The sequence below is a fragment of the Mastigoproctus giganteus genome, chromosome 13 (genome assembly GCF_048544385.1).
Source record: "Mastigoproctus giganteus isolate SK-2022 chromosome 13, ASM4854438v1, whole genome shotgun sequence".
Taxonomy (NCBI): Eukaryota; Metazoa; Arthropoda; class Arachnida; order Uropygi; family Thelyphonidae; genus Mastigoproctus; species Mastigoproctus giganteus.
The window spans coordinates 13,247,008-13,274,052 of record NC_143587.1 but is presented as its reverse complement, the minus strand read 5'-3'; the positions used below and the strand labels follow the sequence as shown (position 1 = coordinate 13,274,052).

The following is a 27,045-nucleotide window of genomic DNA, read 5'->3' as shown; positions in this document are numbered from 1 at the left end:
TCAACATCTGGGCGGGTGTGTTTGGTGATAACTTATTTGGGCCCCATGTACTTCCAAACAAACTCACAGGTGTACAGAAACTTTCTGGAAAACAACATGCCTGATTTCTTGGACGACATGCCACTGATCATTCGTCAGCAAGCACACTTCATGCACAATGGTGCTCCCGCACATTTCAGCCACCTAGCCCGCATTTACCTGAATCGAAGGTTTCCTGGTCAGTGGATAGGTAGAGGTGGACCAGCTGCCTGGCCTCCACGCTCACCTGATTTAAACCAACTAGATTTCTTCTTGTGGGGCGATTTAAAATCATTGGTGTATTCGACTCTGGTAGCTGATGCGGAAACTCTCCGCAATCGAATTGTGGCAGGTTGTGAGACAATACGAAACATGCCAGGAATTTGGCATCGTCTTCGTGAGTCCATGAGACGTTGATGTGAAGCCTGTATTCAGACAGAAGGTGGACATTTTGAACAGTTGCTATAAGGTGAGGTGAACAGTTAAGTGTCATAGACAGACCTTCAAAACTCGGAAACCAAGCATTTCCGGAACTATGTTGATATAAAATATTTTTATTGTCTACATATGATTAACTCATTCCTGAAGTTATGCCGTGTATTTTTGAGACACCCTGTATATTTAATGTTCACCACAAATTTTATGAACCTGTTTTTCTTGTTTAGTTATTCTCTGCTAACATTATTAAAATCAATGAAATTTTTTATTTATTTTTTTGTTTTACCTTAACAGTATGCGTACACTGTGCAAATTAGTCTTTCTCTATATTGATGTAAAGTGAGCCTTCTTCAGCATAAACACCCTAACCTGAATCTTCAAGCACTACAAAAGAACAAACATAAAAATAACATTTAAAATAGCTTTACTAGTTATCCTGTCTTCAGTTTGGCAGAGAAAGATAGGAACAACATTTCTTATTATTAGTTTCCTGCTAACCTGTCAGCATTGTTTCATTATTATATGGGGGGCAAGGAAAATTTAGTAGCAACTAGATAATAACTATTTTCTATACATTGCAAGGAGGCCATAGCCTTTTTATGCACTACCCTCCTCACATAGGTAACTATTCAGTTGACCTTTGAATTTCTTCAAACTGTCAGTCTAAAACTACCTGCAGAGACAACGTGCTCCAGTAATCAAACTTACTGGCTAAAAGAAAAATTCCTGCAGTCTAGTTTAAACCTCCGCACTGTAATTTAAATTTATGGTCCCTGGTTCTGGAATTTTTATAAGAGTGAAAATTTTGCCTTCATTCATTTTACTAACCCCTCTCAGAGCCTTGCTAACCTGAGAGCTTGGCAACCAGGCATCTTGGAGCCCACAGAATCAAAGTCTTTCCTCACACAGTCACCCTATTGCTGATTTCACCTTGCAGGTGCCTGTCTTTCGAACCTTTCTTTTTTCAGATGAGGTCTACATATCTGGATATATTATTCCAAATGAGGTCTTACAGTTGCCTTATATAGTGGGATTATGACCTCCCTGTCTCTATTGTTTGATAAATCGTATAGGAAACCATGGGCTTTCCTGGCTGCCTGTATACACTGCTTAGAGAACTGCATTTCTACCTGTATTGTAACTCCCAGGTCTGCTGTTTTCTTTCTCTGCTGTTTTAATTCAACATCACCAAGGGCATAAGTTATTTTGGGTTTGCTATTCCCTAATTGTAAGAATTTGAATTTTGCTGCATTAAAACATATCTCACACTTTTCTGACCATTGTTGAAGAAGCACTGCTGGGATTTATAACACTGATCATTAATGACTCACCCAATCTTTACATCATCTGCAAATTTGGCATAATTCCCTGTATTCCTTGGTCAATGTTGTTTTGAAAATCAGAAACAGTGGTCCAAGAACCAATCCTTGAGACTAGTAGTAGTAGTAGTAATGACAAATGATGCAAGAAAGCAAGCTTATATAGAATCAGCCAAAAAATAAAAAAATAAATAAACTACACAGTTCACCCATCTGTACCCTCCAAGAATTTGTCTAGTTCTTCCTTGAATTTATTCAAACTATCCACTTCCACAACAACAACAAATGGAAGCCTGATCCAACAATCAGCCACCTGCTGGCTGAAGGCAAACTTCCGCACATCTATCCTGCAACCATCCTTTCTCAACTTGAATTTAAGCCCCCTCGTGTGTAGTCTCGGCAAGTGGAAGAATGCCATTAACATGCAGCTTACTCAATCCATTCAAGGCTTTAAACACAATCAGATTTCCCCACAGATGCCTAGTCTTGAGATGGTGCAATTTGCAGAACTGAAGCTTTTCTAGGTAAGAACACCCTTGTAGGCAACAAACAGTGTGGAAAATAAAAGTAAAACAATGTTATACATAATGGATAATCTGTGCACTATAGTTGATTACCCAGGATTAACAAGGTAAGTTATTTTGCAAACTATTCATAAACTAATTTATCAATTAAGCCATATTCCTTACAACTAGCTACAACAATAGCCAAGAAATGCATAAAAAAAAGTGTCAGTTTGTACAGCATTTATGAAGCGAAGCCTATATACAATTGCAGTTTGTGATTTTAATCAACTGCTTTGGTACACAGATCTTACAGATAGCATTAGTAGGGGCATGCGATGCAAGAAAACAAGCTTATATAGTATCAGCCAAAAAAAAAAAAAAAAAAAACTCCCATTTCACCCCTCCATTCGTTCCAAATGCTTGTCTAGCTCAGCCTTAAATTTATTTAGGCTATTAGCTTCAACAACAAAAGATGGAAGCCTGTTCCACCAATCAACTACTCACTGGCTAAAGGCAAATTTCTGCACATCTATTCTACAACTATCTTTCCTCAATTTGAAACTGTGCCTCCTCAGGTTCTTAGTCTGAGCAAGATGAAGAATCCCATCGGCAGTCAGCCTGCTCAACCCATTCAAGGCCTTATACACCTCAATCAGATCATCTTGCAGGTGCCTACTCTCCAGGTGCTGCAATTTGCAGAACTTAAGCCTTTCTTGGTAAGAGCACCCCTTTGTTCCCCTCACCAATCTTGTTGCCCTTCTTTGTTCTCATTCTAGCAACTCTACATCCTTCCTAAAATGAGGCCTCCAGACATGTACACAGTACTCTAGGTGTGGCCTGACCATTGGCTTGTATAACGGGATTATCACCTCCCTGCTAGCAAAATTCTTATATATCATTGACAAGACTCCATGACCTGCCATGGCAGCCCATCTGCACTGCTCGGCGAACTTCATATTTGGCTGCACTATTACCCCCGGGTCTTTTTCACTTTCCACTTCCCTGAGTGTAGTACCACCCAGTTGGTATGTTTCTCTTCAGTTATTGCTACCCATATGCAGTACTTTTCATTTGTCAATGTTAAACTCCAGTTGCCACTTCTCAGCCCATTTTCCCAACTTATCTAGACCCAGTTGGAGTAGCATACTGTCTTTACTGTCGTTAACAACCCTGCCAATCATCTGCAAACTTTTGTATCATCTGCAAACTTTTACATTAAACCTGATATACCTTCATCAATATCATTGATAAATATACAGAACAACAATGGGCCCAACACCGAACTCTAGGGAACTCCACTAATAACATTTGTCCACGAAGAGCAGTGTCCATTATTACCACTCTCTGTCGTCTCCCACTAAACCATCCCTTTATCCATTGTAGCAACTTACCCTTACTGCCATACCACCCCAATTTGTACAGCAGTCTTCCATGTGGAACAGTATCAAAAGCTTTCTTGAAATCCAAGTATGTGATATCAAAATTATTTTTGGGATCCAGTTCCTTTGTGATCACATTGTAGTATCCAATCAAATTGGTCAGATAAGACCTCCCTTTAACAAACCCATGCTGTGTCTTAACTATTACTGCAGTCCTGTCTAAATGATCCTGCAATGCTTCTTTAACCAGTGATTCCATTATTTTACCTGGAACACAAGTTAAACTAACAGGTCTATAGTTACTTGTATCACCTTTTGAACCCCCTTTGTGAATTGGCGATACATTTGCACACCTCTAGTCCATGGGGACCTCCTCTGAGTCCTAAAGACTATCCATTAATTGCAGCCCTTCTGTCCTGCATCCACCTTGCAATTCATCTTAGAATCTTTCCAGTAATTGCAACATGTTCCATCTTGTACTATAACCTCTTATTGAGGTACTGAATCAGCTGCTTTGTTAAAACCCAAATAAACTGTGTTGAGATTTCCATACATACAGCTCATGAGTAACTGTGTTAAAATAGCTTACAAGATTAGTTAAACATAATTTTCCTTTAACAAAACCATGTTGTGTGCCCTTCAGAACCTGATATAATCATTGCCTCCAAGATTTTCTCCACCACCAAAGTCAGACTAACTGGTCTGTAATTACTGACTTCACCACTGGAACCAACTTTAAGTATTGGCAACATGTTGACACTTCAGTCCAAAGGAATCTCTCCAAAGTCCAATGATGCCCTCATAATTAACCTCAGTGGTTCAATATGCCGTTGCTGCCTCCCTCAAAATTACTCAGTATATGCCATCAAATGAAGGAATCTTATTTGCCTTTTCTTCTCACACATTTTTCTAATAAATCAATCATCTCTAATTTCATGTCTCACCCTCACTAGCAGAGCCTCTCCTTAGCATGAAGTGTCTTTCACAAGTGAAGACCGATACAAATTACCTATTCAATTCATCGGAGCCATGCCAATGGTGAGGCGAATGAGGCTCTTGCCTCAGGTTAAAAGCTGAAAGGGGCACCAAAAGAAAGATTAAATAATTGCCATTGTTTTCGATTATAATTATTCCAATCCATTTATCATCTTGCTTTTGCAAGACGAAAATGTTTGTCACATCACTGCACAGATACATATTTTTTTTTTTTTTTTAGGGGAGGGCACAATTTTTCATTCTTGCCTCTGGTACAAAAATAGGCCCTGCAATTCATAAGCATCATCAACTGGGTTATCAAAGACTTCCTCAAACCTCATGAAAAACTAGTTGTCTGCATTCTTTGCACTCTTAGCCAGTGCTTTCTTATACTCATATTCTTTTATAGCCTTTGCCTTCCTAACCTTATATGTGATACTGTTACAGATAAACTTGGGGCTGTTGAAGGCTTCAGTACTTTTTCCTTACTCTGTAACTTTCCCCATGCTATTCCTCATTCTTTTTTCTGCTCTATTAGACCAGCCAGCTCTGCATTCATCCACCTTGGCATCCTCCTCATGCTATATTTTCTTAATGGTATATATGCATTAATGACCTGATTTTTGCTTTAAATGTTTATTCACCCTCCCTCTGCATTCTACCCAATTAATAGATGCCATGTAGTGCCTATCTATCTATTTCTGAAATTAAAACCTGCAACATCTTTACCTTTAACTACTGCAACATCTTTCTTCTTCTTTGGCTGACCGGGCTAGCCGGGTGGGCAAAGTGCCTGCCTGGCAACCCAAAGGTCGCGGGTTTGATTCCCGTCTCAATTTTTTCATTCTTGCACAATTTTTCATTCTTGCCTCTGGTACAAAAATAGGCCCTGCAATTCATAAGCAACATCAACTGGGTTATCAAAGACTTCCTCAAACCTCATGAAAAACTAGTTGTCTGCATTCTTTGTACTCTTAGCCAGTGCTTTCTTATACTCATATTCTTTTATAGCCTTTGCCTTCCTAACCTTATATGTGATACTATTACAGATAAACTTGGGGCTGTTGAAGGCTTCAGTACTTTTTCCTTACTCTGTAACTTTCCCCATGCTATTCCTCATTCTTTTTTTCTGCTCTATTAGACCAGCCAGCTCTGCATTCATCCACCTTGGCATCCTCCTCATGCTATATTTTCTTAATGGTATATATGCATTAATGACCTGATTTTTGCTTTAAATGTTTATTCACCCTCCCTCTGCATTCTACCCAATTAATAGATGCCATGTAGTGCCTATCTATCTATTTCTGAAATTAAAACCTGCAACATCTTTACCTTTTAACTACTGCAACATCTTTCTTCTTCTTTGGCTGACCGGGCTAGCCGGGTGGGCAAAGTGCCTGCCTGGCAACCCAAAGGTCGCGGGTTTGATTCCCGTCTCAATTTTTTCATTCTTGCACAATTTTTCATTCTTGCCTCTGGTACAAAAATAGGCCCTGCAATTCATAAGCAACATCAACTGGGTTATCAAAGACTTCCTCAAACCTCATGAAAAACTAGTTGTCTGCATTCTTTGTACTCTTAGCCAGTGCTTTCTTATACTCATATTCTTTTATAGCCTTTGCCTTCCTAACCTTATATGTGATACTATTACAGATAAACTTGGGGCTGTTGAAGGCTTCAGTACTTTTTCCTTACTCTGTAACTTTCCCCATGCTATTCCTCATTCTTTTTTTCTGCTCTATTAGACCAGCCAGCTCTGCATTCATCCACCTTGGCATCCTCCTCATGCTATATTTTCTTAATGGTATATATGCATTAATGACCTGATTTTTGCTTTAAATGTTTATTCACCCTCCCTCTGCATTCTACCCAATTAATAGATGCCATGTAGTGCCTATCTATCTATTTCTGAAATTAAAACCTGCAACATCTTTACCTTTTAACTACTGCAACATCTTTCTTCTTCTTTGGCTGACCGGGCTAGCCGGGTGGGCAAAGTGCCTGCCTGGCAACCCAAAGGTCGCGGGTTCGATTCCCGCCTCGGGCTTGGATCAAAGTACTGCAAAAACCTTGGGAGGTGCATTATGGCCACAGAAGCCTGTGTGCCAACAACTACCAAAAAAAATATATATATATATATATTCTTCTTCTTTGAATGTGTGATCACTACCTGCCATTGGTTCCTCTACTTTAAGTCCTTGATGTACCACTGCTTTCTATGGTAGGCATATACTCTGACTCAGCAAAACCTCTTTACATACTCAGGCTGCTCTTAATAAGAAACATGACCCAACCTCCCCTTCTGTCTTCCCTATCTTTCCTAAATACATTATACATACCATAGTGTAACTTGTCATCAGAAATATGGTGGCACCATATTTCTGCTAGCCCTGTTATGTCAGCATTAGTTGTTCTAATAACAGGGAAATACAACTGCACAGATTTAATACATAATAAACCATACATAATGACATATAAAAGCTTTTGTTGGACACTTTGCTGAATGTCTTGCATGGCAATGCTCAGTGTAATATGGCAGTACCTGTTAACCTGGGTGCTGACAGCATGGTGCAAGTGTGCCACCTTTGGATTTCGAAATGTTATAAAAACGTTTTAATATTAAAACAATACAGGTTATTTATTTCAAAATGCAAGTACTTTTTCCCACCAATCACAAAATGTTGTTTCGTCTGTACATGTAAATCAGTCAAACTTGACTTAATTAAAATATTCCATGTATTCGAAAATTTATTCCCACATGCACACCACCTTGCAAAATATCCTGTCGGCATCCATGCCTGTTAAACATCTTCTGAATAAGGGACAGCTGGTCCCTTGTAAGATTTCAGTTTCTCTGAGGGTAGAAAATCCTGGTTGCCACAGGCATGGGATAAGTTTATATAGATAAGCAGTGATCATAATTGAAAGAATATAATAAACAAATATGGGATAATAAATTGCACAGGATGATTATTAAATATCCTGGATTTTTTTTAAGGCTTTATAAGTTGTGGATATTCCTCTGTCAGGCGTGCACTTGAGTTATATACAATGCTAGATTTTCATAATTTCAGAAAACTTTATTACCAGTACAAACTTTACAACATTCCTTCAATATGACCACACAGTTGTTTATAACACATTGCTTGTGGCTGTTCACTGATGGAACAGTTGATAAAAGCATTTCACTTGGAACATTTGTTACCTATTTCAGTTAAAACTGCTTTTGGTTCTGGTACTGTTTTGAGACTCCTGGATAATTTAAAATCTACACTTTAGATATCCTCATAAAAGTTTAGATATCTTCACCAAAAAGTTTAGTCCAGCAAATATGAAAGCCCAGAAAGCAATTGGAAATGTTCATTAACATTTCCAATTTGCAGATGATACAAAGGTCAGCAGGGTTGTTAATGATAGTAATGGCAGTGTGCTACTGCAACAGGATCTAGATAATTTGGGCAGATGGGCTAAGAAGTGGCAACTGAAGTTTAACCTTGACAAATGCAAAGTACTGCATATGGGTAGAAGTAACCCCAGAGAAACGTACCAACTGTGTGGTACTACACAAGGTGGTAGAAAATGAAAAAGACCTGGGAGTAATTGTGCAGTCAGATATGAAGTTTTCTGAGCAATGCAGACAGGCTGCCAGGGCAGGTCATGGGGTTTTGTCAATGATATATAGGAATTTTGCTAGCAGGGAAAAGGTGGTGATTATCCCTCTGTATAAGGCAATGGTCAGGCCATGCCTTGAGTACTGCGTACAGGTCTGGAGGCCTCATTTTAGGAAGGATGTAGATTTACTTGAGTGTGTACAGAGAAGGGCAACAAGATTGGTGAAGGGAATGAAGGGATCCTCTTACCAAGAGAGGCTTAAGTTCTGCAAATTGCAGTGGCTGGAGACTAGGCACCTGCGCGGTGATCTTATTGAGGTGTATAAGGCCTTGAATGGGTTGAGAACGCTGAATTCTGATGGGATCCTTCCACTTGTTCAGATTACGAACCTAAGGGGGCATAAATTCAAATTAAGAAAGGACAGATGTAGAATAGATGTGCGGAAATTTGCCTTTAGCCAGTGGGTGGTTAATTGCTGGAACAAACTTCCATCTGTCGTTGTGGAAGTTGATAGGTTGAATAAATTTAAGGAGGAACTGGACAGGCATTTGGAGGGAATGGTGTGTTTTTTTGTTTTTTTTTTTTTTTTTTTGGCTGATGCTGCATAAGCTCATACACTTGCTTTCTTGCATCACATGCCACTACTACTACTATTAACCCTTTGAGGATTAATGAACATTTTCCAATGGTGGTAGGCTCTATAAAGTGAATTTCTTTATGGAATTTTAAAAATTTGTAAAAGTGAGAAATGTACATAAATGTTTTTAAATATTAATTTCTTCTTATTTTGACTAAAATGCCCAACGTTAGATGACGTTATCAAAAATCAAATCAGAATTTTTAAAAAATAATTTTTTTTTTTTGGTGCAATGTATACTCTACATCTATTTTTATGTATCATTTGAATTTGATTCATTGTCACCAACTTTCTGGATCTGAATTTCAGAATTTTTTTCGTGTTGCTAATCGTTGTCATTCATGATGAGCAACACCAGTAAGAGATATTCCGTAATTATAAATGGACCATCATGATGTTACTTGTTGATAATCAAATTTCAGGAGTTTGATAGATATCAATGCACGCTTTGGGAAGGTTGGATTAAAGTTTTTAGTGATTATATATTGCCGTGATAATTGTTGAAAAGCCAAAGGACTGCCTGTTTAGTATGAGAATTAAAAACTACTAAAGCCTCCGTAGCCGAGTGGTCAGGAGCGGGAGTGCCGTAGCACACACTCTTTGAGTAGATCGGGGTTCAAGCCCCTGACTGCTAAATACGGTCGATCTGCCAACCCGCACTGGACCAGCGTGGCAGATTATGGTCCATTTCCCTCAGCATGAATTGTTGAGGAGGCTTCCATCCTGCAGTGGGTTGTGATAATGGCTGCAGTTTTTAATTACTATCAATAACTACAAAAAAACTATTGTAAAACATGCTTGAAATTATGAAATTATTACACATTCTTTTTGGACAGAAATTAATGCTGGGGAATACTAAAATATACATTGACATCACTTCAATAGACTTTAATTTTAAAAATTTTTAACTCATAGGTGGATGTTCTCACATGTTCAACAAACTTAGAATTCCTGGAGTTATTTGAATATAAACAAAAATATCAATTAAGTCAAACTCAATATTAAAATAGCTGTCATTCCACTATTTTGATAGAGATAGCTGCTACGTGTACTTGAATTCTGCCAGCAGCAGCATAAAGGTCAGGAATACTATGATTTTTGCCCATTATCTTCACAACTTTTTCCTTCGGCTTTTTCTCACTCAGAGGTCCCTTTCAGCTCTACTCAGTATTTCTCTGATGCACACTGTTGCCATACATTAGCATTAGTAGAGGCATACGATGCAAGAAAGCAAGATTATGCAGCATCAGCCAAAAAAAAAAAACCCTCCCATTTCATCCCTCCGTTTGTTCCAAATGCCTGTCCAGCTCAGCCTTAAATTTATTTAGGCTATTAGCTTCCACAAAAAAAAGATGGTAGCCTATTCCACCAATCAACTACCCACTGGCTAAAGGCAAATTTTCGCACATCTATTCTACAACTATCTTTCCTCAATTTGAAACTGTGCCCCCTCAGGTTCTTAGTCTGAGCAAGATGAAGAATGTCATCAGCATTCAGCTTGCTCAACCCATTCTAGGCCTTATACACCTCAATCAGATCATCTCGCAGGGGCCTACTCTCCAGGTGTTGCAATTTGCAGAACTTAAGCCTTTCTTGGTAAGAGCGCCCCTTTGTTCCCCTCACCAATCTTGTTGCCCTTCTTTGTACTCATTCTAGCAACTCTACATTCTTCCTAAAATGAGGCCTCCAAACAGGTACACAGTACTCTAGGTGTGACCTGACCATTGCCTTGTATAACGAGATTATCACCTCCCTGTCCCTGCTAGCAAAATTCCTATATATATCATTGACAAGACTCCATAGCAGCCCGTCTATGGAGCCCGTCTGGCAGCCCGTCTGCACTGCTTGGCGAACTTCATATTTGGCTGTACTATTACACCCACGTCTTTTTCACTTTCCACTTCCCTGAGTGTAGTACCACCCAGTTGGTACATTTCTCTTCGGTTATTGCTACCCATATGCAGTACTTTTCATCTGTCAATGTTAAACTCCAGTTGCCACTTTTCAGCCCATTTTTCCAACTTATCTAGATCCAGTTGGAGTAGCATATTGTCATTACTGTCGTTAACAACCCTGGACATGAGTCCAGGGTTGTTACCGATTTCCATTCCTTTGTGACCACATCCAAAGATTTCCATTCCTTTCCACATCCAGAGATTTCCATTCCTTTGTGACCACATCATAGTGGTCACAAAGTGAATGGAATAGTGAGTTCCATTCACTTTGTGAATGGAACTCACTGTTCCATTACTGACCTATTCCAATACTGACCAATTTGATTGCTCACATCATAGTGAGCAATCAAATTGGTCAGACAAGACCTGGCGCTCCTCTGTAGTTAGGTGGGAAGGAGCAGCAGTGCGTAGCACACGCTTCTTGATTAGACTGGGGTTCGAGCCTGTCACCCAAATACGGAGGATGCGGAAAGGTCAGGGAATGACCACCGCATATTCCCGGAGAAATATGACCTTAGTTGCTAATGCTCCTAAAAACCAAATAACAAACAGACAAGACCTCCCTTTGACAAACCCATGCTGTGTCTTAACTATTACTGCAGTCTGGTCTAGATGATCCTGCAATGCTTCTTTAACCAGTGATTCCATTATTTTCCCCGGAACACAAGTTACACTAACAGGTCTGTATTTACTTGTGTCACCGTTTTGAACCTTCTTTGTGAATTGGTGATACATTTGCACTCCTCCAGTCCTTGGGGACCTCCCCTGAGTCCAAGGAAGCTCTCATAATTATGGCTAAGGGTTTGCTTACTTCCTTTGCTGTGGCCACTGTTAACCTTTTAGTCTGTGTATTCCCCCCCTTTCTAGCAGTTTTCCCACCCACCTAACACTGCCTCGATAGCATCAGCAAATATTCTTGCACCCTTTCTATTTAAATGTATCCCATTCCTGTAGAAGCAGTCTCTCCTGTCAACAAGCACAGACCAGGCTGAAAAAAATTCTACCCCTTGAGCCTTGCACAATCTCTCTCTCCAGGGCCGAATTGATTGAGGCTCTCATCCTATATTCCCTCCTATCATGTCTGGGCAAAATTGCAGACACTTTCACATTCAACCCTAACTCGCAACTTTTTTTCAACATTGACCTGTACTTGTTGAGTAAATCTGCAGATCTCTTATTCTTAATGCCATTAGTTCCAATGTGTACAACAGTATCACCTTTTGTGCCCTGAAAAGATGATATCTGCTCTACAACGTCATCAACTTTTGCCCCTGGCAGACGTACCCTGGTCCTGTTCCACCTATCCTTCTTACAAAGTATATTCCCCTTCTCCCTGACAATAGAGTCACCAACACTAACTAGTTCCTTTGGGACCAGCGCATTCTGCCTTGAGATTGCCTCTGTGTTGCCTGATGCACAGGAGTGAGCTCTGTCATTGGGCTGGGCAGCTGAGAGCCTGATGGTCTCCTCATATTAATTTCTTCAAGGGCATTTACCCTACACCTCAAGCTCTCATAGGCGCCCATCAGAATGCTGAGTTGGTGCCTAATTTCTTGACACTCCAGACACCTAGCACACAAAGGCATCCTTCTTGGTTAGATCATGTCCTGTTTTAGAAAGGTCAGCAGACATTTCACATTTCACACATTTTTTGAGACTGATGCGTTGGAGAATTGTCCCCTTCGTTTCTCACCCGAGCCACAAGACTCTCGCTAGTCTGTGATCTTTGTTTCGCAGCTCTAGTCCAGGTCATGATTTTCGTTTAAATACAATTTAATTAACAATGAAATTTAATAAGATTAATAATATTTTTGATTAATTGATAATACTATAATAAGCTAACAGATTCCTAATACAGTGCTTCGTATTAAGCTGTCTAGTTTAACTTTATACCTTACGCTATCAGTTCGAGATATATATATATGTTAAGCTATTTCTTATCGACTAAAATATGGCAGCTAGTTCAACAATATTGGCGCCAACACCGGGAGTCGTAACTTCCAAAATGGCTGGTCAAATTCAAAATAAGAAGCTAATGAATGCTACTAAACCTATTTAATATCTCTGTAAAACACAATGTACTACGTTAAATAACGAAGAATACGTTAAAAATTAAAAAATACTTATCCCTTTACAGCAGCCAAAAATCTCCCGTCCGTACTCAATGTACATACATACATAGAATTTTGCTATTATAATATACTGTTTCTGGTGAATTCTTCATATTTTCTTACTCTAAGTGTGATCTTATTCTGTATGTGATCCATATTCATTATAATGAAGCGCAATTGTTAAAAACATATACGCTAATTCCTCATTTTAGGAAAGATATGCACTGTCTCAGAGTTGTGATGATATGAAACAGTGCATATATGAGCTGAGATCAAAAAGTTTAAGGATTAAACTAATATTGGGAAATGACGAAGCTTGCCAGCTATTCAGAAAAAGTTGTTGGAGCAGACTGCTCTTCCAGTATGCAATGCCAAGGAGACTACTTTGAGTATACTGTATACAGCAATTCCAATGCTGTATACAGTATCCAATGGGACAAAACACACTGATAGTCTTCTTTTGGAAATTCTCATGGTTTCTGTGATCTTTCAAATAGGCTTTAAGCTTAATAATAATAACAGGGAGCTTAAACTCTGAGTTTGACAAATTGGGGTGCTACAGCAACAGAGTGCTTTGCATGACATTCTTGAATGAAAGAATCAAGTGTACAGGGGCATTTCTGTGATACGTAAATTCCCCAAAGTTCCCTCTTCCAGCTGATTTCTCTGAACAGCATCATTCAATCACCATAGAACTATTTTGTAGTATTCTTGGTTCACTGTTTGACCAAGCAGGACAAATTTGTAGTGAACAATGCCCTTTGAGTAAAAAAAATGCAATAACTACTATCTTCATATTTGATTAAGATTGTCTTGAGTTTTTGGGTGTTCGATAGGATGTTCCATTGAAAGGACTGATCCTTTGTTTCTGAATCATAGCCGTACATTCACCATTTGTCAGCAGTGACAATGGAAGAAACAAAATGTTAATCAACAGCAACACATTGACAAAGATCCTGATGCAAGAACTTGCCACTTTCTCTAATTGCATCTCTGTAAGAATGCAAGGCACAAACATGGCTGAAACATATTGCATTCCAAAATCTTGTGGGGCGCCTCCGTAGCCAGGTGGGAAGGAGCAGCGGTGCGTAGCACACGCTTCTTGATTAGACCGGGGTTCGAGCCCGTCACCACCAAATACGGAAGATGCGGAAAGGTCAGGAAATGACCACCGCATCTCCCGGAGCAATATGGCCTTAGTTGCTAATGCTCCTAAAAACCAAATAACAAACAATAACAAACAATCCAAAATCTTGTGTTAAAATTGATTTGGCATGTCCCATAGGAAGTTTTGCTAGCAACCTCATGGATAGTTAAATGTTGAACACCATTCTTGATCTGGTCACAAACATGAGCGATTGAATCATTGATTTCTGAAGTTGAAGAGTAAGCAGAGTGATATTCATGTTTGATGGACAAGTGGGCTCTCTTTAAATGTTGAAAACTGCTAAACAGCCTTTGAACAACATATAACATATCTCTGAAAGCTGTTTTTAATATTTTGTTTCTTTTGCACTTTCCCTAATTTGATGTAAATTCACTGAGAAGTGGACTGTAAATGTAAATTCTGATTGTTGAAATCACTCATTTTAAAATGGGACAAAACACAAAAACATCTGTTCAGTGCACGCTAATTCAGTCTGACTGCAGATAAATGGTAAATTCAGATGTTATTATATCTAGATAAGACACCAAACATTTGCAACAAGTTGCAAATTGCTATGATGTTGCAACTTTAAGATATAAAATCAGTCCCCAACCCTTCTGATCACACCTTGTATATAAGTATTTTTTTAAATAAATAATAAGAAAAAAAAATAAACATGAGTATAATAAAAAAGAGTTCAATTTCTATTGCCAAAATGAGGACTTGTTGGATCCCTTTGGCTTGAAGAAAGTATTGGGTGATATGGGATTGTTGTTTCTTAATTTTTTTTTTATCTTCCCATAGCAACAAGGGTGCATTCAACTTTTCTGCTTATGTTGCAACTGCATTCCATATTCAAGTGATCTTTGAAAGTCTGCTTCAAAGGAAGTGGAGGGATCATTTAAGGGAAAGCAGATGCTTTAAACAAAAATTCTCCCTCATCAGTATAAGAACATTCTTCAAAGAGAGCAATATCGCTTTTATTTTTCACCATTGGTAATGATACACCAATCTCATTAACCTCATCATCCTTTTGATTCTCTGACAGCCAGTGGCATGCAGAAGGATTCAGAATATCAACTGTGAGCAGACACGTGTGCACTGCTTGGTATGTTTTCATTGTACAAAACATGGTATATATACTGAAATAGGAGTGCTGTGAATGAACATTCCTAAAATGAGGACTAAGCATATATATATTGTTATGTAGGATAGCATTATTGAACATGCTATACAAATCCACATCTCTAAATAAAGATTTCAACTGGTATGTATAAGGGTGATGCTATATAAACTTTTGAATTTGGATATACTTGAATTTTATCCTGAATTTAATTTTATTTACTCAGCTATTGTGAATATTAATGAATTGAAATTACCATCTCAGTTTATTAATATTTATGATGCCAAGATGGCAGCATAAATATTAATAATTTTAGTGATGTTATAATTAATCACAATGCTGAAATCACTAAATTCAGCTGAAATCACTAAATACATATGATTAACATAATTTACCTTTTATAAAAATTATGTTAATGTAACGTTAATTTTAAATTATTATAGGAATCAGAATATGTGTCAACTCATTTACACGAATGGATTGACCTGATATTTGGTTATAAACAGAAGGGACCAGCTGCAGTAGAAGCTCTAAATATGTTCTATTATGTGTCCTATGAAGGTAGGTAAAATTGAATTAATTTGGTTTTTTTTTTTTTTGGTTTTTTTTTTAATAAGTTTATTGGAAATGCAGTGGTAGCAATAGAAATCTGGCCTAACTTTTATACTCTTAGCCTGTTATTGAAGTTTAGTTTGATTAATAATTGTTTTACAATTGTTGCAAGCTTTAGAGTAGGCAGAAAATAAATTTGTAGGTTTGGATGCAAGATTGTGATATGCAGAATTCCTCAATTTTATCAAAGTTTACCTGATTCATTTGCCTGTCTTTTTTTTTTTTTTTTTTTGAAACCTGCAAAGAGATGTGACACTGACTTACATTTCATGATTCTTGTTATCTCGGTGTAATTCAGAACAATCAAGTGCATCCTGTCTGCTGTTTTAATATTTCTTTGAAGGCAGAGGTTTATATGGTTGTTAAATGTATAAAGTTGTAAGGCTGGTTTTTTTTTTTTTTTTTTAATTTTCCAAGATAGTCCATTTAAGCACTTAAGTACTGTAGGTGCGGCCTGACCATAATCACCTCCCTGTCCCTGCTAGCAAATTCCTATATATCATTGACAAGACTCCATGGGCTGCACATCTGCACTGCTCAGCAAACTTCATATTTGACTGCACAATTACCCCCAGGTCTTTTCCACTTCCCTGAGTATAGTACCACACAGTTGGTACATTTCTCTTCGGTTATTGCTACTCATGCAGCACTTTGCATTTGTCAATGTTTAACTCCAATTGCCACTTCTTAGCCCATTTTCCCAACTTATCTAGATCCACTTGGAGTAGCATACTGTCTTTACTGTTGTTTAAAAACCCTGCCAACCTTTGTATCATCTGCAAACTTGGATATTAAGTCTTATATACCTTCATAAATATCATTGATAAATATACAAAACAACAATGGGCCCAACACTGAACTCTGGGGAACTCCACTAATAACATTTGTCCACAAAAAGCAGTGTCCATTGATTACACTCTCTGTTGTCTCTCACTCAACCATCCCTTTATCCATTGTAGCAACTTACCCTTAATGCCATACCTCTTCAATTTGTACAGCAGTCTTCCATGTGCAACAGTATTAAAAGCTTTCCTGAAATCCAAGTATATGATATCAAAATTATTTTTGGCATTCAGTTCCTTGTGCGCCTCCGTAGCCAGGTGGGCAGGAGCAGCAGTGTGTAGCACACACTTCTTGATTAGACCGAGGTTCGAGCCCGTGACTACCAAATACCGAGGATGCGGAAAGGTCCCCGGAGCAATATGGCCTTGGTTGCTAATGCTCCTAAAAACCAAATAACAACAACAACAACAATTCAGTTCCTTTGTGACCACATCATAGTATCCAATCAAATTGGTCAGACAAGACCTCCCTTTAACAAACTCATGCTGTGTCTTAACTATTACTGCAGTCTTGTCTAGATGATCTTGCAATGCTTCTTTAACCAGTGATTCCATTATTTTACCTGGAACACAAATTAAACTAACAGGTCTAATAGTTACTTGTATCATCTTTTGAACCCCCTTTGTGAATTGGTGATACATTTGCACACCTCCAGTCCTTGGGGACCTCTCCTGAGTGCAAGGAAGCTCTCATAATTATGGCTAAGGGTTAGCTTACTTCCTTTTCTGTCTTCTTTAATATAACTGGATAGATCCCATCCACCCCAGGTGTCTCTTTTATGTTTAAATTCAACACTTTCTCTTCCAATTTGCTCTCAGTTATTACAAAATCACATAGCTCCCTTTTAGAGATTGATAAACTTCTGGTACTCCCCTCATTGAATAACTCCTCATGTGTGAATATAGATGCAAAATACTCATTCAGTTTATCAGCTACCTGTGCATTATCATCAATAGTCAACCCATCTATGTTAAGTGGTCCAATGTGATTCGTCCCTTTCCTTCTAGAGTTTACATAAGTAAAGAACTTTGCTGTTTTTCTTTGCATCCTTTGCCAAAGGTTTCTCGTAATCTGACTTCGCCTGCCTAACCTCCTTTGTGACTTGATTACAGACTAGTTTATATCTGCCATAGGCTTCTGTGTCACCTGATACTTTATATGCATCCCATACATTTTTCTTCTCTGCCACGAGACTTCTTAATTCATCTGACACCCATTTAGGCTGAAACCATTAATGGTATTTTTTAGTTGGAATGAAAAGCCTAGTAGCCTCCAAAATTAAGTCCTTGAATGCTGATGATGTTACCAATTCAACATTGGTAACATCATCAGTTGATCCCACTGTACAGAATTTAAAAACTGTCTGAGACTCCTGTAGTCACCTTTTCGAAAGCAAAAGCTCTTCCCTTTAGCCTTGATGGTAGTTACATCTATAAGTAATTCCCACATCAGTATATATAAGCGCCTCCGTAGCCAGGTGGGAAGGAGCAGCAGTGGGTATCACATGCTTCTTGATTAGACCGGGGTTCGAGCCCGTCACCACCAAATACGGAAGATGCGGAAAAGTCAGGGAATGACCACCGCATATCCCGGAGCAATATGGCCTTAGTTGCTAATGCTCCTAAAAACCAAAAACAACAACAACAACAACATCAGTATATTGTGATCACTGTCACCCAGTGGATTCTTTACCTGCAAAATCTTAATGCATGAATAATCACTGCTGATAATCAGATCAAGCATATTACTCCTTCTGGTTGCCTCTTGAATATGTTGCTATAGAAAACAGTCATCAATTAAATCCACAAAAGTCTTGCTAGTGTGCGAGTGACCAACCCACAAGTTCCAGTCAATCTCTAGGAAATGTTTTGTAAACCCCTGGCAATACTATGCCGTGACGGGATTAATTGTATGTCTATCATTGCTGCAATTAAAGATTCTATTCTATTCTATAAATTAAAATCCCCCATTATAAGGCATTCTGATGTACTGGCCCACTCTATTTCTCTGCAGAATTGCTGATTATAATTATCAGATTCATTAGGCCCACTAACACACACCTACTCTCATTTTTCCTTTGCCAGTGCTTATGTCACCAAACAGACTCAACATTGCATTGTCCACCAACATCATTTGGATGCACTTCCTTAGATTTTATGTGTTTCTTAACTAACAGCATAACCCCTCCTCCCTTCCTGTCCTTTTTATCCTTGCTGTACACATTGTACTCCCCAAATTCCAATTCGGCACTGCTGATATCTGTGTGACACCATATCTCTGATATCCTAACAATATATACCTTTGATGTCTTGACTAGCACTTCAAGCTCATCAAATTTATTAACTATACTCCTAGCATTGTTGTATACAAGTATACTTGCACCTGTTCCTACTCTTAGTTACCGTAACACAGCCCATGTATTTACTTGTTCCACTATAATTCCCAGCAGTCCTGGAAATCTCTTACCTTGCTTTCCAGTCTGCTGCTCATTCTAATAGAAGCAGTGCAAGAATCACTTTTGCCACTGTTAACCTTTTAGTCTGTGAACCCCCCCCCCCCAAAGCTAGCAGTTTTCTGACCCACCTAACGCTGCCTTGATTTCATCAGAAAATATTCTTGCACCCTTTCTATTTAAGTGTAGCCCATCACTGTAGAAGCAGTCTCTCCTGTCAACAAGCATAGACCAGGCTGAAAAAAATTCTACCCCTTGAGCCTTGCACAATCTCTCTCTCCAGGGCCAAATTGATTGACAAGGCTCTTATCATATATTCCCTCCTATCGTGTCTGGGCAGAATTGCAGACACTTTCACATTCAACTCTAACTCGTGACTTTTTTTCAACATTGACCTGTACTTGTTGAGTAAATCTGTAGATTTCTTACTTTTAATGTCATTAATTCCAACATGTACAAAATATCACCTTTTGTTCCCTTAAAATATGATATCTGCTCTACAATGTCATCAACTTTTGCCCCTTGCAGGCAGACATACCCTGGTCCTATTCCACCTATCATTCTTGCATAGTATATTCCTCATATCCTTGACAATAGAGTCACCAACAATAACTAGTTCCTTTGGGACCAGTGCATTCTGCCTTGGAGATTGCCACTGTATCACAGGAGTGAGCTCTGGCATTGAGATGGGCAGCTGAGAGCTTAATGGGCCCCCTCATTAATTTCTTCGAGAGCATTTACCCTACACCTCAAGCATTCATAGACACCCATCAGAATGCTGAGTTGGCACCTTAATTTCTTGACACTCTAGACACCTAGCACACACACAAAGGCATCCTCCTTGGGTAGATCATGTCCTGTTTTAGAAAGGTTGGAAAACATTTCGCATTTCGCACATTTTTTGAGACTGTGATGCATTGGAGATGCATCTCTCATAGCATTAGAATGGCTATGAGATAGAGAGGCTCCAATGTAGAATCATCACCAAGGTGCCTAGAGGGCCATTCACTTCGACCATGTACTTAGAAGGGTTGTTTTTGAGAAAATATCAAGAGTGTTAGATGTGTGGTTAGATTTATCTGTTATTCTGCTAGGTAAATGAACAAGTTGAGTGAGGTCATTATTAATTGCAAAAGTCTCAGCATCTCAACTGTCTGTGTTCACGCAACTAGAAAACTGAAGACAACTGGAGTTTTGAACATTAAAACCAAGGAAAATTATTTCACTGTTAGGAAAGTTAGATTGGAAAAAGTCACGTATCAAAAATAGGAAGTAAAAGAGTTCAGGATGATTATGGGAGTAGGAAGAATGATAGAAGCAACTGGTGAATTTGACAGGATGGGGTAGAGATATGAGATATTTTATGCCATAGGATATCAAAAGTAGGAATTCCACCTTAGGGAGCCTCTGACAAGAAACATTTGGAGCAGACATATGCACAAGTATTGCTTTTGAAGCAAAGGGAATCATAAAGTGAATAATTAGGGAACTGAGATGGGTACTGTTTGAAGCAACTAATAATTGGAATTCTGTCATAAAGAATAAGTGGAACCTGTTAGACTTTTGGTGGAAATGGATATCATTGAGTTATATCATCTATTTGCAGGTAAGTTGGTTGCAATAGTTTGACTATTCATGGTACATTTGGTAGGAAAGTAAAAGTAGAGGAATGGGGGTATGTATGATTTAATGAAATTTTTGGATGCTGACAGGGTTCTAAAACAAGTGAACCAAGAGTTAAATAAACATTTCATAAACTAAGTACAGGAGGGTGACATTCAAGAAATAATTTTCAATCATATTATCTTAATTATCTATCTTTAACCTCTTTGTTTATTTTAGAATTAGTATTAAGTCGTCGTTATACCCTATCTGTAAATCATCATACCCTATCTGTAAATTCATTTTGTATATGATTTGACTTGTCTATTTCTTCTGGTTGAAGAAACTACAAACCTTCTCTTTACACCCACTAACTCAATGGTTCTTAACAGTTGCCTCCCTTCCAATTTTTTCCTGCCATCTCACCTTCCTCCCTCCCTTATTCTACTGTAGTTTCAAAATTTGTAAATGAATTACATGATCAGAAAATTCAGTTTTGTAATGACCTTGTTGTACCCAATCTGTACTGTTTTTTTTTTTTTTTTGCTTTAGCATAAAATGTCCCATACCCACAGATCCCCATTCAACACCACAGTCCACTCCCCTAGTGAAAATGACAATATAGTTTATGCAGGGAAATTATTAAATCTGCATAGAATTTTTGTAAAAATTTAGTTTATTGACTATACAGTATACTAATCTGGATATGCAATATACTAATTTAGGTATACCTACAATACACTAATCTAGGCATACCCTATCAAGCATATTCAGTACTAAATTTGACTTTGTATAAATTTCTTCCAAGTCTTATCTGTGATAGTATTGTGCCATAACACTATAACACTTAGTTCAAGTATTCTGGGTCTGCAGAATACTATGGATTAAGTTATACACAAGTAAGATTCAGTATAAATACATGGAATGGTAAGATTCAGTATAAGAATACCACAGGTGCAAGAATCCAGCAGTGTAAGTGTAGCCATAGTCAAATTTATCGTGTGCATGCGCGATTTATAGTATATTGTATCACTAGATAAAGTTATACAGTAAGCTAAATTTTCACAAACATCACCCGTTGGCTTAGCATTTTCCTTATGTAAGCTATATTACAAATACTCCATGCCTTGTTTCCAAATCAATGCTTTAAATGTTATGTTTCAGTTAATTTTAAGTTACTCAGTTTGGTTTTTCTTCATTTTCACTGAGGAAGTAGACTAGAGCTAGTGTCAATGAAATATCTGAATTGATGAGTTTATTTCCATCTGTGCTGTTTTTGCTGCTTTTAATTATTTATCTATCAATATATTGTACCTTTTTTGTGCATTATAATCATTAACAGTTGATAGTTTATACAGAATCAGTAAACTATAAACAAAATGCAAAAGCTCAAATAGTTTTGTTCTTTTAAATGTTGCAAAACTTAACTTCTTTACACCTTATATAAATAATAATGGTTTCTATACCATAGGTGCAGTTGATCTTGATGCTATTGAGGATCCAGTTGAAAGAGCAGCTACTGAAGGGATGATAAACAACTTTGGGCAAACACCTTGCCAGCTTTTAAAGGTAATTAACAAGAGCAATATAGATTTCTCAGCAGATTATTAAATATGCATTTTTACACCGGCAGTTTTTAGATGCAAATTGTTTATTTTCACCCTGAAAAATTACTGCTTTAAGACCTGGGAAATCTTTCATTACCATATAGCAGTTTTTGCCACTAGCCACTTGTTTGGAGAGGTCTAATCCTGTTGGGGACTGGAGGAATTCTTAAATGCCTCTTCTGTCGATCAGAACTGTCTGTAGTTAGCTTCTCTCTGGCAAAGGGGTAGGATCTTTCAGCTCAGGCAACATGCAAATCGGCAGATAAATATGAACTTATTCAGGGGTGAATAACATTTTGCTGGATGTGACAATTCCCATGAATATTACATGCAGGTGGAAGAATGGACAGGCATACACTAATATCTTATTATGGGTGACTTTAATCTGTCCCAGATTGATTGGAATAAGTGGGAGGGTAAAAGTTTTCTTAAATAAACTAGATGATTATTATTTGTACCATCATATTAGAGAAAGTACTAGGGTTGAGAATATTCTTGACACCATCATTACTAACAAATTAGATGACATGTAATGTCATCTAATTTGTTAGTAATGATGGTGTCAAATAAAGAACAAGGTTTAAATTACAGGAACCATTGTCAGGAAGTGATCATGGGATCGTCATTTGGAAGATGAAGAAAGATGTTGCAGTAGTTAAAGATAAAGGCTTGGGTTTTAACTTCAGACAAGGGAACATTGACAGTTTAAAGTGCTACATGCATCTATTAATTAGGCAGATTGCCAGTTGAGGGCAAATACATTTGAATTTAAAAAAAAAAAAAAAAGCCTTGTGCATTTAGTTATTTTTAAATATTATCATATAAACCTTTTGGCATCTCTCATATTGTGTGATTATCTTTGCAACTGGTTTGTCATGTCTGCAATATCAGGGTACCTGCCCACCCACCGATGATATGCCAGTAGCTTTGAAACAGTGCCGTCTGGGTGGTGGTACTCACTGAGAATAAGTAACAATAGTCTTCTCTATTAGTGAAGCATTACTTATATTACTTATGGACAGGTATTTCGAACGAACAGAGGGGTGAAATGGGAGAGGGTTTTTTTTTTTTTTTTTGGCTGATGCTGAATAAGCTTGCTTTCTTGCATCATATGCCTCTACTAATGCTAATGCTATTCAAGGTAGTGCAATACCGTGGAAACTCGTTGTGAAGGAAGAGCACAATATGAGATACAGAGCAAATGATGCCCCCCACACTACCACACTAGTTTCTTAAGAGTTATCTATGGTGTATCTACACCAATATTATTATAGACATTTGAATTATGGAATACTTTTAAAGAAAAAAATCACAGAAGCCACAAACACATACATGCCATTAAGAAAATATTGCATGAGGAGAATGCCAAAATGGATGATTGTGGAGTTGGCCAGTCAAATAGAGCAGAAAAAGATAGCATAGGAAAATTACAGAGTGATGAAAAGTACTGAGGCCTTCAACAGATACAAGTTGATCTGTAGTATTACAAATTTTCAGCTCTGATCTGGTTGAGACCAGAATTGATTCCTTGTGCATAGCATGCAGTCAGTCTGTGTTGGCATTGAAGCTAGTTGAGGACAATTTTTCATTATATCTGTGTACTGTTAGCCTGATGTGAACCTTCATTGCTCTCTTAGCTATTTGGTAGAGGCATTATTCAGATCAAAAGGCAGAAAAGTAATTATCTGTCTGGATTCAACTGCTAAAAATCTTTTGTGGCATTCTAGATTTACAGATGCCAGAGGCAGGCTATTGTAAAAGCTGATATCTTCATTAAACTGGAGATCATTAATAAGCCTGATAATGAAGCGACGTTTTGGACTATTAACCGTGGGTCTAATGTAGATGTAATGTTAGCCAATAGTATGCCTTCAATTTCACATCTAATTGGCAAGTTAAGCCAGATTGGATTAACAGCAATCACAGATCAATTATTTTCAACTTAGGCTGTGCTAGAAGTAGATTTATTGAGCTTCATTAATAGCAGCTTTGAAGATTTGCTATCAAGCATGCTGACTGGGGTAAATTTGACAGATTTGTTAGGACAATTTTTGGTTAAATGTTGTTAACTGAGTTGGATAGGATTAATACATTTGATTTGGTTCTGTTGTTACAATGGAAGTTATTTGATGCCTCAAAGGAGTCAATGAAATTAAAGCAAAATAAACATGCTCCAGTGCAATTGTGGTCCTCTGATCTTACTGATCTGCGCAAGGAAGTCAACAGGGCACATAAGAAGTTTCAACATCAGAAATTGTGAGATAATAAAGAATCTACTGCTAGGTTGAAAACTGAGTATCAATTGATCAAAAGGAAATTTGATGCATGGAAAAACTTAGTGCAAACAACTGGCAATGAGGATCCATGGGGTATTGTTTATAAGTTGTGTTTGCACAAATTAAGGCCATCTGGAGATGTGATAGGTTCTATGCATTGTGGAGACTCTGAAACTATAGATTGGCCAGGCAGCATTAATGTTATACTTGATCACCTAATCAATGAATCACATCATCATATGGATCAAATGGAGCATTCTGAAAGTGCTGATCAGTTAGATTGTGGTTGTGTTAACAGTATTCAAGAGGAACCTTTTTTCAATGGAAGATCTTAATTCAGCTGTTAGCAAAGTTTGTAATAACAGGTGCTCTTGTATGGACCTCAATGAAGGGGAAGTTATTAAGTATTTCTTCAAACTGTTTCCTAAGCATCATCTTCTTGTTTGCAACAAATGCTTGCTTGAAGGAATTTTTCCCTCACCTTGGAAAGATGCTCTTCTTAAGATCATTTTGAAATCACCTGAAAAACCTACAACCCAGCCCTCTTCTTATCGTCCAATTCCACTTCTTTCAGGTTTGGGCAAGGTCTGTGAATGCATGCTTTCACAGCGAATATTGCAATATATGCAAGAAAATTTGGGATTCTCAAATAAACAACATGACTTTACTCCTGGTCGGGGTACAGAGGATGCTTTAAAATTTTTGATTAAATTGATTAGAGATTCAAATGCAAAATATGTTCTTGGCATTTTCATTGATTTTTAAGGGGCTTTTGATAATATCTCTTGGGACAGTGTGTTATTGATGCTTTGCCTTGCAAAATGCTCCCATCAGCTTTGTAGCGTCATGGTGGATTATTTTAAGGAAAGATCTTTTACGGTTAAGTCTAGTTGGAATTTGGTAACTAGATCGACTATTCGAGGATGTCCCCATGGATCTGTTTTTGGACCACGAACGTGGAAATTTGTATCAGAGGATTGGTTATGGAAGGAATATAGTCTTGTTAATATACCAATGGCATTGAGCCTGCTCAATCCATTCAAGGCCTTATACACCTCAATCATATAACTTCGCAGGTGCCTGGTCTCCAGATGCTGCGGTTTGCAGAACTTAAGCCTTTCTTCATAAGAGCACCCCTTTGTTCCCTTCACCGTCTTGTTTCCCTTCTCTGTACTCATTCTAGCAACTTTACATCCTTTCTAAAATGAGGCTTCCAGAACCTGTACACAGTACTCAAAATATAACCTGACCATTGCCTTATACATGGGATAATCACTTCCTTATACCTGTATATCATTAACAAGACCCCATGACCTATTCTGGCAGCCTGTCTGCACTACTCAGAAAACTTCAGATCTGACTGCGCAATTACCCCCAGGTCTCTTTCATTCTCCACTGCTCTGAGTGTAACACCATCCAGTCGGTACATTTCTCTGGGTTTATTGCTATCCATATGCATTACTTTGCATTCATTTCATTAATGTTAAACTTCAGTTGCCACTTCTTGGTGCCTCCGTAGCCAGGTGGGCAGGAGCGGCAGTGCATAGGACACGCTTCTTGATTAGGCCAGGGTTCGAGCCAGTGACCACCAAATACGGAGGATGCGGAAAGGTCAGTGAATGACCACCGCATATCCCCGGAGTAATATGGCCTTAGTTGCTAATGCTCCTAAAGACCAAATAACAACAACAACAGTTGCCACTTCTCATCCCATCTGCCCAACTTTTCCAGATTATGTTGCAGCAACATACTGTCATTACTGTTATTAACAACCCTGCCAACCTTTGTATCATCTTCAAACTTTGACATTAAGCTTGATACACCTCCATCAATATCATTGATAAATACACAAAACAACAATGGGCCCAACAGAACCCTGTGGCACATCACTAATAACATTAGTCCACGAGAGCAGTAGAATAACATTAGTCCACGAAGAGCAGTAGAATAACATTAGCCCACGAAGACCTTCACTACAACAGATGGAAGTTTGTTCCAACTATCAACCACCTGCTGGCTAAAGACAAATTTCTTTTCTCAGTTTGAATTTATATCCCCTCAGGTGAGTAATCAGAGCAAGAGGAAGAATCCCATCAGCATTGAGTTTGCTCAAGTGCCATTCAAGGACTTATACAGCTCAATTAGATCATCTCATGGGTGCCTAGTCTCCAGACACTACAATTTGCAGAACTTTTGTAACAGCAAAGCAGCAACCTTTTATTCCACTCACCAATCTCGCTGCACTTCTCTGTACTCGTTCCAGCAGCACTACATCCTTCCTAAAATGAGGCCTCCAGACCTGTATGCATTACTCAAGGTGTGGCCTGACCATTGCCTTATACAAGGGGGACATCACTTCCTTATCCCTGCTAGCAAAATTCCTCTATATCATTGACAAGACACCATGAGCTTTTCTTGCAGCCTGTCTGCACT

General features: G+C 38.2%; 1 protein-coding gene across 2 annotated transcripts in view; it reads left to right on the top strand.

Annotated features, from left to right (window-relative positions):
* LOC150075774 (neurobeachin-like protein 1) overlaps positions 1–27,045 on the top strand; it is a 693,585-nt gene that overhangs the window by 594,914 nt on the left and 71,626 nt on the right. For both annotated transcript variants that reach the window (XM_090387670.1, XM_090387669.1), the window contains exons 49-50: positions 15,664–15,781; positions 22,201–22,298. In XM_090387670.1, the coding sequence (XP_090243796.1) occupies positions 15,664–15,781; positions 22,201–22,298 (216 nt within the window). The remainder of the gene's footprint in view (positions 1–15,663; positions 15,782–22,200; positions 22,299–27,045) is intronic.